The sequence below is a fragment of the Fringilla coelebs genome (genome assembly GCF_963513975.1).
Source record: "Fringilla coelebs genome assembly, chromosome: 2".
NCBI classification, from domain to species: domain Eukaryota; kingdom Metazoa; phylum Chordata; class Aves; order Passeriformes; family Fringillidae; genus Fringilla; species Fringilla coelebs.
In genome coordinates, this window is record NC_140029.1 from 1,045,020 (window position 1) to 1,059,255 (window position 14,236).

A 14,236-nucleotide genomic window follows, 5' to 3' on the forward strand; every position below is an offset into this window, starting at 1 on the left:
CTCCCACTGTGCCAGGCTGCTCCAGGCCCATCCAATGGCCTTGAAATGAAAATTCTGGTATTGCCACCCCTTGTTTCAGATGGGATTGAAGGCTCCTGGTGCAGAAGAAATCTTTAAGCAGCAGGAATCTGTCCCACAGTCAGTGTGGAGTTGTTGTTTTGTTCCATGCACAGCAGAACAATTAAATTAGAAATCCTGACTGCTGAATTTTGGATTTAAAGCAGACAGACCTTGGAGAGGTGTTTCAGATGGAGAACCTCCAGCAGCACTCAGCACACAAACCTCAGTGGCCAAGCTGAAGGAGCAGCAGCACTGGATGGTTCTGCTGCACCAAGAGAGTTCTCCCCTGTGGCCATGGACAGGAAAGCAGGGAAAACAGGGGGGGTTTCCAGGAAAAGGGGAGGCTAAAGCTGCCTCTGGAAGCAGCCCTGAGGATGAGCAGAGATGCCTTCAGCAGGATCAGGCTGGAGATGAACAGCAGGGAAATGAGGGACAAAAAAAAAAGGACCAGAATCCCCAGGGAAGCCCCAAAGCCCTGAGTGTGAGTCACTGACAAAGCTCAGCTCTGGGGCTCAGCTCTGTCCTCACCCCTCTGCAAAACTGACCCCACTATTGCATCTTCTACCCCTGCTCCTGTTCCTGCTTCAGCCACCACTGCAGCTCTTCCACAAGGACAAAGCTTTGGACTGGCCCCAGGCCTTGGCAAACCTGAAGCAAAATCCCAGAGTCTGTTGATGTGCCAGTGAAGGCCCCCAGACAACAAACACCTCCTGCTCCAGGGGCTCTGCCCTCTGCAGGCAGCTGCGAGGAGAGGAGCCCCAGGACAGCTCTGGGGCAGGACTCACCTTTTCGATCTGTCTTAAAATCCACCATGATGGGCTCAACGCTGCCTTCCTTGTTCTTCCCAAGGCCTTCTCCTTCTCTCCAGCCCATTTTCCTCATCAGCTGAGCTCCCATTCCTCCAGTTACAGGGGCTGCTCTTAAGAACTGATCCTATCCAGAAAAAGAGAAGTAAAACAAGGCCTAAAGTTAGCGCTGGGATTTTAAGTAAGAATTGGGAACTTCCAAAAAATGTTTCTAACAACTTTTTACAGACTCAATTAAAAATAAAAATAAAATAAAAAAAATCCACCTGAGCTCTGTGGATTTTTAGCCCAAACCAGTGCATGGAACCCGGAATTCACGCGGACACACGAGACACAAATCAATGTTTGGCAAAAAAGAACAACTTAGGAAAAGTCTAAGGTGATCCCAAAGTGGCAGTGACCCTTGGCAGACAGATGTGTTTAACCAAGCAACGACCTAAAGACTCTAAAGGCTCTGAAGACTCTGCTCTGATCCCAGAGATCTCCTCAGCTCGGGAAGTGGGAACTGATCCCGGCACAGCTGTGCCAGGGTACCTCCTCGTCCAACAGAACACAAGCACATTTAGTCATGACATTCACAGGCTGTTTAGGCAGATTTAAATCTAAAAAAAAAAACCTCTCCCCACCTGATTCATTACACAGCAGTTGCACATTCAAGTTCTACTCTGAAATTCCACATGGAACAAACAGCTTTTGCTTTCCCCTCTCTTTATTTTAACGGAAAAAGGCGCTTGGCCCCCCAGTTTAGCAGCAGCAGTCGTCACATTCTTTCAAATGAGCATTAACAAAAGTTGTTAAACGGTGAAAGCTTATCAACAGAAAGTTTAAACATCTGCTTTGATGTAAAGAACTGTAAAAACTCCTTAAATGTTACGTACCTAGGCCTCGCTGGCCGCAGTGTTGTGAATAGTAGGGCTGGCACTGACCGTGGCAAGAAGGCGGCTACAAGGATTTGACCCTGAAACAAGTTTCCATATAGAGGGGTGAAAGTTCACAGGTTATTCTGTGAACTATCATCTCTCGTGCCCCCCCGCTGACCCCAGAAGCAAGTCAAGCATTTCCACCAGAGCGGGGCCTGGCTCGCCTGCCCCGCACGCTGAGGCTGAGCCCGGCGGGAGCCCCGGAGCCGGGCAGGGCTGGCTCGATGCCCGGGCACAGCCCCCACAGCCTCGGGGCTCTGCTGCCCTCGGAGCTGTGACTGTCAGAGCAGGAGGTCCCCGGGCTCACAGAGTCACACAGGTCCTGAGCCGGAAGGGACCCACCGGCACCACCGAGCGCTGGCCCTCCCTGGCAGCTCCTGGAGCTCGGCACGGGCCTGGGGCTGGCACCAGGGCAGGACCGAGGCTCCCTGCATTCCCAGGGCTCCAGGGGCAGGGAACAAAGCCACAGGGCTTCCTTGGCAGCCCGCGTGTCCTTCGGGGATTCCCGACGCACCTGCGTCCTCCCCACGCCGGAGGCTGCCAGAAGTGGGGCAGGAAAGCCCTGCTGGAGGCTGTGCCAGGAACGCTCCCAATCCCTGCCTAGGCCAGGAAATCCCTGTCTGGATCCACACGGATCCACGAGGCTGGAGGAGCAGAGCTGGGGCTGGGGCAGAGCCAGCCCCTCAGACACAGCGTCCACAGCCCTCCAGAGCCTTCCCTCAGCTCCCACTCCCTCCTCCCATCTTCTCCAGGAACATTCTGGAAGAGCGGCTCCCTCCAGGCCCCGGAGCTGGGGGCAGGATTTGGCTCGCTGGCTGTTCCAGCACCACGGGGTGTGTTCAGTTCACAAAGGACACAGCGCAAGCTCCTGCTGAGGTCACTGCGGCTCACTCGGCTTTCCCAAACACCCAGACACCTCCTGGCTCAGGGCTGGAGCAAGGACAGAGCAGAACCAAAACATCCTGTTCCTGGTCAAAGCCCTGAGCTCCTCAGAGGAATTACCAGAGCCTGAACAAACTCCAGAAACGGGAACTAGGAAGTTCTAGGTGCCCAAGGGCCGTTTGCTAAAGCACCCCTTCCACGGTGGATTCAGGACCCTGGAGGGGAACTGCAGCAGGAACTTTGTGCTGACTCTTCAGTGTGACCAACAGAACCAGCACAACCATGACTTACACATTTATCACTATTAAAAATTATTATTAATAAGAATTTAATTCCAGAACACACAAATACTTGTGCATCCCACTAAAAGGCAGAGGAAGGAATTCCGGTACCAGTGGGAAAGGAGCCAGGAGAAGCCCCCTTGGACTGAGGTCACTGAGGAAGCAAAGGTCTGCAGCAGGGAAAAGGTTCCTGCATTTTGATTCTGGTTTTCTTTTTTTTCTTTGTAAACCTCTAATGCCACCTGTACATGCTATTTTTTTTTGTAGTTTAGTACCAGACCACTTCCCTAAGCCCATGATTTAATGAGTGGGGGTAAAATTGGTGCTGGGTTTGGATTTCATTGAAAACCATAGAAGCAACAGAAAAAGCACGGAAGCACGAGGCACAGTTCTTCTCATTTTAAAAACCATCCAAGGGTGAGTCTCCCAAAAACTCCTGAGCAGCTCTGGACCTTTGCAGACACAGATTGCAGGGGATGGAATACAAGAAGCCCCAGGTTCTGAGCACATGGTTACTGCTGTCAGAACAAACTCGTTATTTACAAAAGCATTTCTCTTTCATTCACTGATCTTATTGTGAGGGAGCCTGCAGGACAATTTGATACTTTATTTTGAGCACTAAATTCCATGAAATCCCACTTCCATTCTGCCAACACATGGAGACTCAAGAGTCATATTCTTGGGTCAGCACTTGCTTTAAAGAGAAGGTAAAACCTGATTCCCTCAGGGGCTTTAGAGCAGTTTTAATTAACTTTCTTGCTGATTCTTCAGGTTGAATCTTTGGAACAATTTAGGAAGCAAAGACAACAAAGCCTCGAAGGCAGGGGGTGGCAGTTCAGGGCAGGACTAAAGGTTGAACTCCAAGGAAGTTCAAGTTCCAGGAACAAGCACTGCTTTGGGAAAACTTGTGCCAGGCAGAATTTTCCATTCAATCCCAGCATCTCCTGAGTGATGGGAAGGGAGCCACAAGGACCATCCAAGTCCACTCCTGGCCCTGCACAGCCCAGCAATTCCAGCCTGGCATCCCCGGGAGCTCCAAATGCTCCTGGAGCTCCGGTCACAATCTGCTCCCTGCGGCACCTGGCAGGGATCCTGAGGGAGGGAATTTGGGCTGGGTGCTGAACTGGAAGATGCTCTGGCCCTTTCAGCAGCAGTCCCAATCCTTCCCACAGACAGGAGCAGGAATCCCTTGCTGAAGAAGCCCAGCAGATGCCTCACAAGCCCTGTGCTCCCAAGCACCTGCAGGTGCTGCTCACAGCTTCTGAGAACAGCAGGACAAAGGGACGGCTGGGAAAGAGAGCAGCCAGTGCAACAAACTCACCCACTGTGGAACCACGGAATCCCAGACTGGGCTGGGTCAGGAGGGACCTCAAGGATCATCCCAGTGTCCCCCCTGCCATGGCAGGGACACCTCCCACTGCCCCAGGCTGCTCCAGCCCCAGGGTCCAGCCTGGCCTTGGGCACTGCCAGGGATCCAGGGGCAGCCCCAGCTGCTCTGGGCACCCTGGGCCAGGGCCTGCCCACCCTGCCAGGGAGGAATTCCTTCCCAATATCCAGTCCCTGGTGAGCACAGAGCTGCTCTGCCCTGCCAGGTGAGCCTGGCTCCCAAGGAAAGCTCTTTGTGCCTGTAAGAATGGAAGGGAGGTTTGCACCTGCCAGAACTTTCTGCACTCCAGGGATCAGCACCAGCAAGTGACCCAGCAGCCTCCCAGGGCCACTCCTGAGCACAACCCTGGGTTTGGGGAGCAAGTTCAGGCTCCAGAATTGAGCTGATAAATCCAGAACCAAGGGGTGAATCTGGGAAAGGGGGAGTAAATAGACCTCAACAGAATTTGCTTGGAGAAACAAGAAATATTTGACCACTTGCTCTGACATTTCTTCAGCAGCACAGTGTGTTTGGAAGGAAAAATGGAATAAAAATAGAAGCAACCTTCAGAAAAGATGAGTCACATTTGTGAACTGATTACACTGATGGTGACAAACTGAAACAGAAGCCACTTTTTCAAAGAGAAAGGTGAGATTGTTCATAATTTTTTTATACCCAACAGCACATCACTCTTTTATGGACCCCGCTCAGGCCCCTGCACAAAACCACCAGGAATTAGTCCAGGAATTAAAAACATAAACCTTATTGCTACTTAGTGTCCCCAACCCAGTGCTCCACATGAAACCCTGCAGTTCCTAATTCCCAAACTGAGATTCTGAGTCTGGTTTGAGTGCACATTTCCTCTCCAGAGCCACTGGGAAAGGACGAGAAAAGGTGAAATCCACAAAATGCAAAAAAAAAAAAAAAAAAAAAAAGAAGACAGAGCTCAGCAAACAAGTTCCCCCAGTGCCCTGCTGCCCTCCTGAGTCACCTTCCTGTTCCACCTCCCTGGTGCTGTGGTGACCTGTCACACCCAGTGCCTGTGCTCTAAAGCCTCCTTTCCTGAGACCCACATGGAGTGGCTGCCACAGGCTCGGTCTGTGCTGGATGGTCACAGCTCCTCCCATGGCAAAGTCCCAAGGGAAATGCCTTCAGCAAACAGCCTCAGCCAGAAATGTGCACTCACTCACAGACACAGCATCCCCCAGGAAACTCACAGCCCTGCCTGCAGATAACAACCACAGAAACACAGAACATCCCCAGTTGGAAGTGACCCATAAGGATCACAGTCCAACCCCTGGCCTGAGTGAAAAATACCAGATTTTTTCACGTTAAGATACAGTTTTAAGGCCAAAAAGGGAGCACAAAAGGGAGCACAAGCCTGACTGAGTAAGTGATCACTGTCACACAATTTCAGGTGTCCAAGTAACACACAACCAGTACTTTGCACTTCATGGGTGGTTCGTGTTCCTGTCCCTGAGAAGGATCACATGGATGCAGAGCCACTCCTTCCTGTGAAAGCCTCCTGCAGCCACAGCAGGACTCCACATGAAGCTGTGTGAGGCTTTCCCAGCCCCAGCATCCCTGGAGCCCCAGGGCACTTCTGAGCAGCTCTGGGCCCTCCTGGCAGAGCAGGAGAGCGGCTGAGGAGTGCCAGGGCAGGGACAGGACTTTGTCCTCACCTCCCTCACCCGCCAACTCCTCCTGCTGCCAGCAGGAGCCTCCTCTGTGCCCAGCCCCAGAGCCTGCAGGGTGCCCACAGCACATTCCCAGCTCTGGGCAGGGCAGGAGAGCTGCTGCTGCCTCACTGCTGCCCAGATCCAACAAAATGTTCCAACATTCCTCTGCTCCTTGCAGCAGTCGTGTCCACAAGCACAGACCACACTCTTCTCCCATTCTCTTCCCTTGAAGCATTTCCTTTGGCTTGTACCTGGTTTTTTTTGGCTGTTATTCTGGTTTGTTCACTTGGGTTGCTTTAAAGCATATCCCAGAGTGAAGCTGGAGGACAGGTAAAACACACCTGGCCCTTTCCACTTCACCCTTGTGAGCAGCCCCTCCTGCCACTGCCATCACAGGAGACCCCAGGGAGGAGGTTTGGGAGAGAGCTGCTCCCTTTCCAGGGCCTTGGGAAGCCATTCCAGGTGCTGCAGACAGGGAGAACCCTCCCCTCACAGCCCTGCTGATCTCCTTCCCAAGACCCCCAGTGGAAAAGCTCCTTCCTCACCAACATATCCCTGTGCTTCACAGTTCCCTCTGCCAGGAACAAGGGCTGTCTTCATCAAAGGCAGCATTTTGCCACAATCTCAGTTGTTTATAGTTATTAAAAGCAGACTTTATCATGCACACTCTGCATTAACACTGGCAAGATCCCAGAAGATTCCCACTTGGCCAGTGACTCAAGTCTGTGTTCCCTGGCTCTCTGCACTGCCTGGCTATATGAAGTGGAAAAACAAGTTAGTGAATCCTGGCAAAAAATGTTTCTATTTTCAGGATATTGTAATTCCAGACTTTTATGTTCAGCTGACACCAACTTTTATGGAAAATTCCACCTAAGCCTCAAATCTGACCTCCCAGCTTGGAGATGTCCCAACCCAAGCTGACACAGACTCAACTGCAGCACCTGCCACACTGACCAGCCTAACTCCTTATTCCTTGTGCCTGGAACGTGGATGCTGCTTGAACTCCTCAGATCTCCCTCCTGACAGAGCACCAGATCAGTGTTCACAGGCAAAGCTGCAGCTTGAGTAACTGAATGTACACAACACATGGATGGAGGACGCAGCACACCCCAAAATCAGCCAGTGATAACCCACAGCAACAGGGAACTACTGCACTGTATCCAAACAACATCAGAGTGAGAGGAACTTATTAACTGCAACTCCTGCTTTAACCCTCCACATCTCTGGCTCCCAGAAAACCCTGGTGATGCAGAGAGAGGCAAAGGAGCAACCAGAGAGAACCAAGGCAAACCCAAGGGCAGTTTGGGCCTCGCTTCGCTGATGCCAAAAACCACTGATTTCAACAGCAGGAGGATCAACCCTGCCTGGCATGTGCCAGTGCCAGGGGGCAGGGAGGGATGTGCCACTGCCAGCACAGCAGCAGCAGCGTGTCCTGGCAGTGGCAGGCTGTGTCTGGCCACTCACACCTGACCGGTGCCACCGAGGGACAGGGACTGAGCCCAGCCTGCTGCACTGGGCACACGCTCTGCCACAGGGTAAGGCACTGTGGTGCACTGTGCAAGCCCTGACTGCTGTCAAGCGTGGTCACTGCTGGGACAGCAGTGGCTGTGTCACTTCTACCTTTCGGATCCACGCCTGGGGCCCGCTGTTGGTGAGCTCGTCCGAGGACAGGATCTGCGCGCCGGTGCTGCCCGTGAACTGCCCGGGGATGGAGTTGGACTGAGCCCAGGCGTCGATCTGCAACGGCAAAACCCACACTGAGACCAGCACCGACAGCTCCACGCTCCCCTTGCACCTCTCGGCTGCCCCTCAGGAATTTTCACATCATGCTCTTGGTATCTGGTGTGTTCACTGACACTCAGATCAAAGCAGGTGCTACAAAAATCTGAGCGTCTGAGCGGTCACCCTGAAACCTGAGCTCCAACTCCAGCCAGTTCAGGGTCTCCTCATCCCCAGAACTGCTGAGTCCACTGGTTTGGAAAGAATTACCTACATCTGTGCTGCTGAAATACTTCAAAGTTTAAGAAAATTACATTTGAAACTATTTTTCAGAGTGACTTGGGTGCAAACATGGAATACACAAAGGAGCTCATCAAAACTCAGTGTTAGAAGTGCAGAACTTTGAAACACTGGCCCACAGCTGGGTTCCAAACTTAAAGAGGAGAGGAAAACCAGCTGCCATGAAAGAAAACCACTAATTCCCCTCCAGCTCCCCCAAATGCAGCTGAAAGAACCCAGCTCACCTGCTCCTGTGCCCGGTTCAGCATGCACATGGCCTCCAGGTCAAAGGAGTTCTCATTGAGCCTTTTCTGGGCCACTGCTCTGTCGTTCATGGCTGTGGTTATGTCCACACACTAGGAGGAAAAAGAGCATTTGTAAAAACACAGCAGAGCACAACAGCGTCCACTTGAGCTGGAAAAAGCTGCTGGAGGGTCAGTGCTACCAAACGAGGTTACAGAGTGAATTGGTGGCTTGACAAAGAAACAGGCAACGTGATGGAAATCCTGGGACCACTTAAATCCACAAAAGATGGGCTTTCCTGAACAAAGACAAATCTGAATTTAAACTGTAACACCCTGGTAATTTAAAATCACCTGTACACACAAAATATCCAATGACTTGCTTTCTAAAACCGTTTGTCACCAAAAATTCTGCTGTGTAATAAACAGAGAAGCATTTTATTGTGCAATGAGATCTTAACCAACAGAATTAAATGCAATTTAACTAAAACTTCATGCAGAGCTATTCACATGAGCACTCTGCTATTAAGTCACACTGAAGCTTGTCTGTATAAAGTAATTCCAGCATGAATCAGATGCATTCCACAATCTTGACTTCAGTGTTTCAAATTTTCATCTCCAGCCCAAACCAGAAGGGAATGAAGATGGGGAAGGGGCTGGAGCCCCAGCAGGGGCTGAGGGAGGTGGGAAGGGGCTGAGCCTGGAGCAAAGGAGGCTCAGGGGGCCCTTGTGGCTCTGCACAAGTCCCTGCCAGGAGGGGACAGCCGGGGGGGTCGGGCTCTGCTCCCAGGGAACAGGGACAGGAGCAGAGGGAACGGCCTCAGGCTGGGCCAGGGCAGGCTCAGCTGGGACAGCAGCAGGAATTGGCCCATGGGAAGGGGGCTCAGGCCTTGGCAGGGGCTGCCCAGGGAGCTCTGCAGTGCCCATCCCTGCAGGTGTGCCCTGGAGGTGGCACTGAGTGCTCTGGGCTGGGGACAAGGTGGCCGTGGGGCACAGCTGGCACTGCCTGGGCTGGCAGGGCTTTGCCAGCCCCAGGGATCCTGTAAAACCAGGCTGTGAGCTCACAGAATCCACTTTGCTTTGGAAAGAATTACCTACATCTGTGCTGCTGAGCTGCAGTAAAATATAAGGAAAAATAAATTTGAAACAATGCTGCTGAGTGATTTGGTGAAAGACACAAAGGAGCTCACTGCAAACCTTCACTCTGGGAAAAGCCACGGGAGAGAAATCCACAACATTTGGGGCTGTAATGAATTCTGGCTGCTGGGCAGCTGCTTTATAAAATCCCTGGGCCCTGCTCCTCAAAGGATGTGCATTATGGATCATTCTGTTTGGAAAGCAGGAAGGGAAGAGTGTGCAAAGACAAATGGAATTTCTTGAGATGTGACAGAAGCTGGAAGGGCTGGGACTGTTTGAGGCACAGAAGAAACCCAATAATCAGAAATGCAGCTGACACAGACACATCAAGGTGATGGGTTAACCTGAACTTCATTTTCATTTGCTTTATAAAAACCTTGCCTCTTTTGTTGTCACACCGTCTATCTCTAACACATTTTGTACTAAAGGGCCAGGAAGAGAATCTGAAACTCCTCTAAAATTGACTCAGCTAACAAATCAAACACTGTTACACCATAAACCCTGTCCCAGGAACCTGGTCAAGAATTCAGTAAATACTGAAGACACAGATATGAACACCTGCAATGGCATCAAACACAGGAATTGCTTTTGTGCTCTTTTAAATCTGCTTTTAAGATTTTTTTTTTTTGGTTGGTGTTTAGGACAAAAGTGTTTCTATTGGGAAGATGATTGCTGGATATCTGGCACTGACCAAAACAGAACTAAAATCCCACAAGTCCCAGGTGTCTATGGACTGAGTTCAGTGCTTATTTCTTGTCACACAGAACATAAAAAAGGAACAAGAAGAATTAAAATATTATCTAACAGCCCCCTCACACTACAGCAAGGATGTAAAAATGCCTGTTTCAAATGCACACTGGCTGAGTTTTCAAGTTTCTCTCACATACTTAAAATAATTTCTTAATATTCTGTTTATGAACCTGGTCCAGGAGATAAATAAAAGTTCTTCTACTCACCAGAAGTTTCAATCCAGCAATACACAAAGGCATGGAAGCAGCCCATGAAAGCACAGGGGACCACTGCCATGCCAAAGTGGTGTCTTAGTGCTTTACTGGGGCTTAGCAACACTCCCTGCTGGGCTAATTCCCAAACACTTCTCCATTCTGGAGACCTCCAGCTCTGTGCTATGACAAGACACTCGATGGCAGCTTTGGATCTTGGAAAAAAAACCATCTCTGCTTGAGGTATAAGAAGTTGCTGTCATTGCTGAGTCAAAGGGAACAGGTGGAAGTGAGGTGCTGCTCTCTCCCAGAGCTCTCCTGCCTGATCCCCCTTCTCAGACTTCCCCCACTAATCACAACTACTGAAACAAATAAAAAGCAGGTGTTTTACACCCTCTGGAGGTCATGAATGCTTTTACTGCAGCCTCAGATCCCAACACTCTGCACAAGTCACCTGGGCTAACCCAACCCTGGCACTCCACACTTGCAAACACTCCTTCCTCAGAGGTCTCTGCCTGCTACAGACAGAGCCCTCAGATCACTCCAGACCTTCCCCTCCATCTCCTACTGCCACACACAACTACTTTAAGGCATCAGGTTTTATTAAAACAAGCTGTAATGAATTAGCAGGGTCATTTCAGACCAAGCCCATAACTAATGTGTGAATTAAAACACAGCAACAAAACCAGTTGTGTGGGGTTTCATGGCAGGACTTGCTCCAGAACCGTCACAGTATTGCAAAAGCAGCAACCACAAATGGAAGTCAATTCCAGGGGAAACTTCTTAAGTTCCAAGCACCCCCAGCTCTGTACTCCCCCAGCAAGGGAGCTCATCTGCCTCATGTTGCTCCAAGGGAGCCACTTCCACCACAGAGTCCTCCTGAACATGAAAGAATTAAGCAGAGAAGCACTGTGTTACCTGTCAGGCTCCCTGGAGAAACACACAGCAATTCTGTACCTGCCCTTCCCAAACCCCAGGGGATGGATGGATGGATGGAACAGCCTGCTGGGAGCTAACCCTCCTGAAATCACCCTTAACACAAACCAGGTTAAGGTAAAGGCAAATCAAAACATTTATTTACAAAACATAAAAACAGACAACATAGTTACAGGCATTTATAAAGGTACACACAGTTAAATATATTTACTGCAATGAAACTGGGAATGACATTCTGCACAAACATCTCAGGGTTTTACTGGAGCAGGAGAGCCCAAAGTGCAGCTCTCACCTGTGCTGAGGATCTGGGTGCCCAACCATCAAATTCTGAGGGATTCCATGAAAATGCTGGCAAAGTTATATCCCCAGTGCTTTTGGTGCTGCAGAAGGGCCAGAAGATTCCCTTCTGTGCCTCAGGGAGTGAACTGACCAGTACCAGAAAGGTCTTGAGAAACAAAATGCCCAAGTGCTGAGATGGCTTTGTCAGAACTTGACGGGGAGGTTTTGGGGTTTGGCTTTGGAAGGTGTGAGAACAAGGCTGTAGGTGCACTGAGGCAACACACACTTAAAACTAGTAACATCTCTCTTAAATATCTAATTTACTTAATTACAACAACCCCCAGAAACATTCTTTAGAAGAAATTTCAAGGGGGAAAACACTTGCTTTGGTGTTTTTATTTTATTATCCAAACAATTAGATTCTCCTTTGGAAGGCCACGTGCAAGACAGCCATTAGAGAAAACATGACTGGAAAGCTAAAAAAATTAATACATCCAGAGGAAATGACTTTCAATTTTTAATGGATTACATTCCAGTGTGGTGTTCGTGTTCTAAGACTGGTGGGACAATTTTAATTAGCACTACATACATTATTGTGCAAATCTCAAGGTATTATTAATTAACCTCTGCAAGAAACTGAACAAGGAAGTTTTTCCATCTTCCAGCTACAGTTTAAGTTCTGTTGAGACCAAGGAACCACCAGCTGCCAGAAGCAGGATGGGTGCAGGCTGCTTCACCACTGCCCACGTGAGCATCCCCGTGTGCAGAGCTCAGCTCCTCAGCTTAGTGCAATGTTAGGCACTACCTTTTTAAGTGCCTTTTTTTTTTTTTTCCCAGGCTGTAACTGGGTACCAGACTGCCCAGATGATGGTTTTGGTTTTCTTACATGATATGCTCTCCTTGCCTTCCTTACCTCAATGGCTGGCTTGGGGAAAACATCGTCCTTGCCGTCGTCTTTGCCGTTCTTGTCCACGGGGACCCACTCTCCATACACACTGTCTGCCTCCTTCTTCCTATGCTGAGACCCAGAGGACACAGGGAATTCCTTGGACAGGCTGACCTGGTTTTTTGGTTGGGGTGGTGGTGCTGGTTTGATGCTGGGAGTCTGAAAGAAATAAAATGAGAAAAAGTTCAGGCTCGGACACACCCAGGAGTCATGAGATGGTTTTGATGGAAACACCTGGGATTTGGTTTTTACTTACTCAGAGTAATAAGCCTTTATCATTGATCATTTTGGCACAGCCCTAAAAACACACTAGTGACCCACAAATTGTGCTATCAGAGAAGATGAAAAACCCCTAAAAACAACTTCAGCAACCCAAAATCCCCAACCCTCCTCTCCCAGCTGACCCCATTCACATGGAGAACAACCTCCACCTGCCACACAGGTATTTTGTATGGAAAGCTCCAGGGTGAAAACCCTGGGCAGCAAAACATTGCCTGTGATCAAAAGCTGCCCATGAGTGGAGAGAAAACAGCTCTCAGCATTTGGGTTTCCATTCTGGCCTATTTTTAGCAGCAGCCTGAGTCTCGGAGCAGATGATGTCTATGGCCTTGTTTTGCTTGGTGTTGTTAATGTATTAAAAACCTACAGAAATCTCTGCCAGGTTCTCTTCCAAGAGGCAAACACAGCTGGCAGCACTGGATTATACTGGATAAACTCCTAGGAATATGGATGGGAATGATTTTAGGAGAAAGAAAAAACAAAACTGAAAGGGCCAAAAACAAGACCAAGAGGCAGAGCAGCCCATAACCACTGCAGAGCATTCATTCCTCCTCGGAGCCTGGAAGAATTCCAAGGTTTCCTGAGTTTCCTTGCAGCCTTTTCTAACAATATAACAAACTCTAAATCCATTTCTACCTTACACCTCATGTAAATGTGCACTACTGCTACTTTGTGTACAGCACAAGCTATACATATTTATACACAAAACCAGGAATGCAGTATCTATTTTTGCTGAGCATATTAAAGCTTTTTTAGTGCTTTATATCCTGCAAAATCAGAACAGACTTTCATGGGCACAACCCCCCACCCCAAATAAAACTGAAAAAAACCCACCCAGCACCCCAAAACCCAACAAAATTTAAACAAATTCTAATCCATGCTTCAAAGCATTTGATTTCCAGATGCATTTTAAGAACTGCTCACAATTTTACCACTTACCAATTGGTAAAATTGGATTATCAGTTCAATCTTGATGGAATTGGGAGTTTTCCTTTAAATTGATCAAAAAATATTCCCAGTTTCACCAAGATTATCAACCCTTGATAAATTTCTATAGAATTACTTGCATTATTATTAAGAACCAGGATTTAAAACATTGAAAATAGAAGTAGTACTCACACTTAAATTGAAGAAAATAGGTTTGGGTTCACTCAGCTTGAAAGGATGGTTATAGAAAGGACGTTCTTCCTCCTCCTCATCAGAAACGTGAGGCTTGTTCACTATCACATCATCAGTGCTCTGAGCAATCTTCTTGCATTTCTAAAAAGTAAACCAGAGCGAAATGTCAGCTCTGAGGAAACCAGAACTTTCAACCCAAACTCACAGAGCACATTTCTATTAAAAAATGTGGTTTTCTTCACTAAACCAGGAATGGAAAATCTTTCAGCAACAGCACCAATAGATGTACTTTGGATATTGTACACAAATTATCCAACCCTGGCTTTGCCAGGCACTCCTCGGTTACTGACTCAGTTCTCTGGCAG

The 14,236-nt window shown here is 49.0% G+C and overlaps 1 protein-coding gene across 4 annotated transcripts in view; it reads right to left on the reverse strand.

The window, feature by feature from the left end:
- The window catches only part of SON (SON DNA and RNA binding protein), a 37,372-nt gene that overhangs the window by 4,443 nt on the left and 18,693 nt on the right, over positions 1-14,236 (reverse strand). For 3 of the 4 annotated variants that reach the window (XM_084201176.1, XM_084201175.1, XM_084201174.1), the window contains exons 5-9: positions 13,872-14,012; positions 12,441-12,632; positions 8,238-8,348; positions 7,615-7,731; positions 846-993 (exon numbers count right to left, since the gene is read on the reverse strand). In XM_084201176.1, coding sequence (XP_084057302.1) covers positions 846-993; positions 7,615-7,731; positions 8,238-8,348; positions 12,441-12,632; positions 13,872-14,012 — 709 coding nt within the window. Of the gene's footprint in view, positions 1-845; positions 994-1,599; positions 1,825-7,614; positions 7,732-8,237; positions 8,349-12,440; positions 12,633-13,871; positions 14,013-14,236 lie in introns of those variants that run through there. The other variant, XM_084201177.1, reaches the window with a different exon arrangement.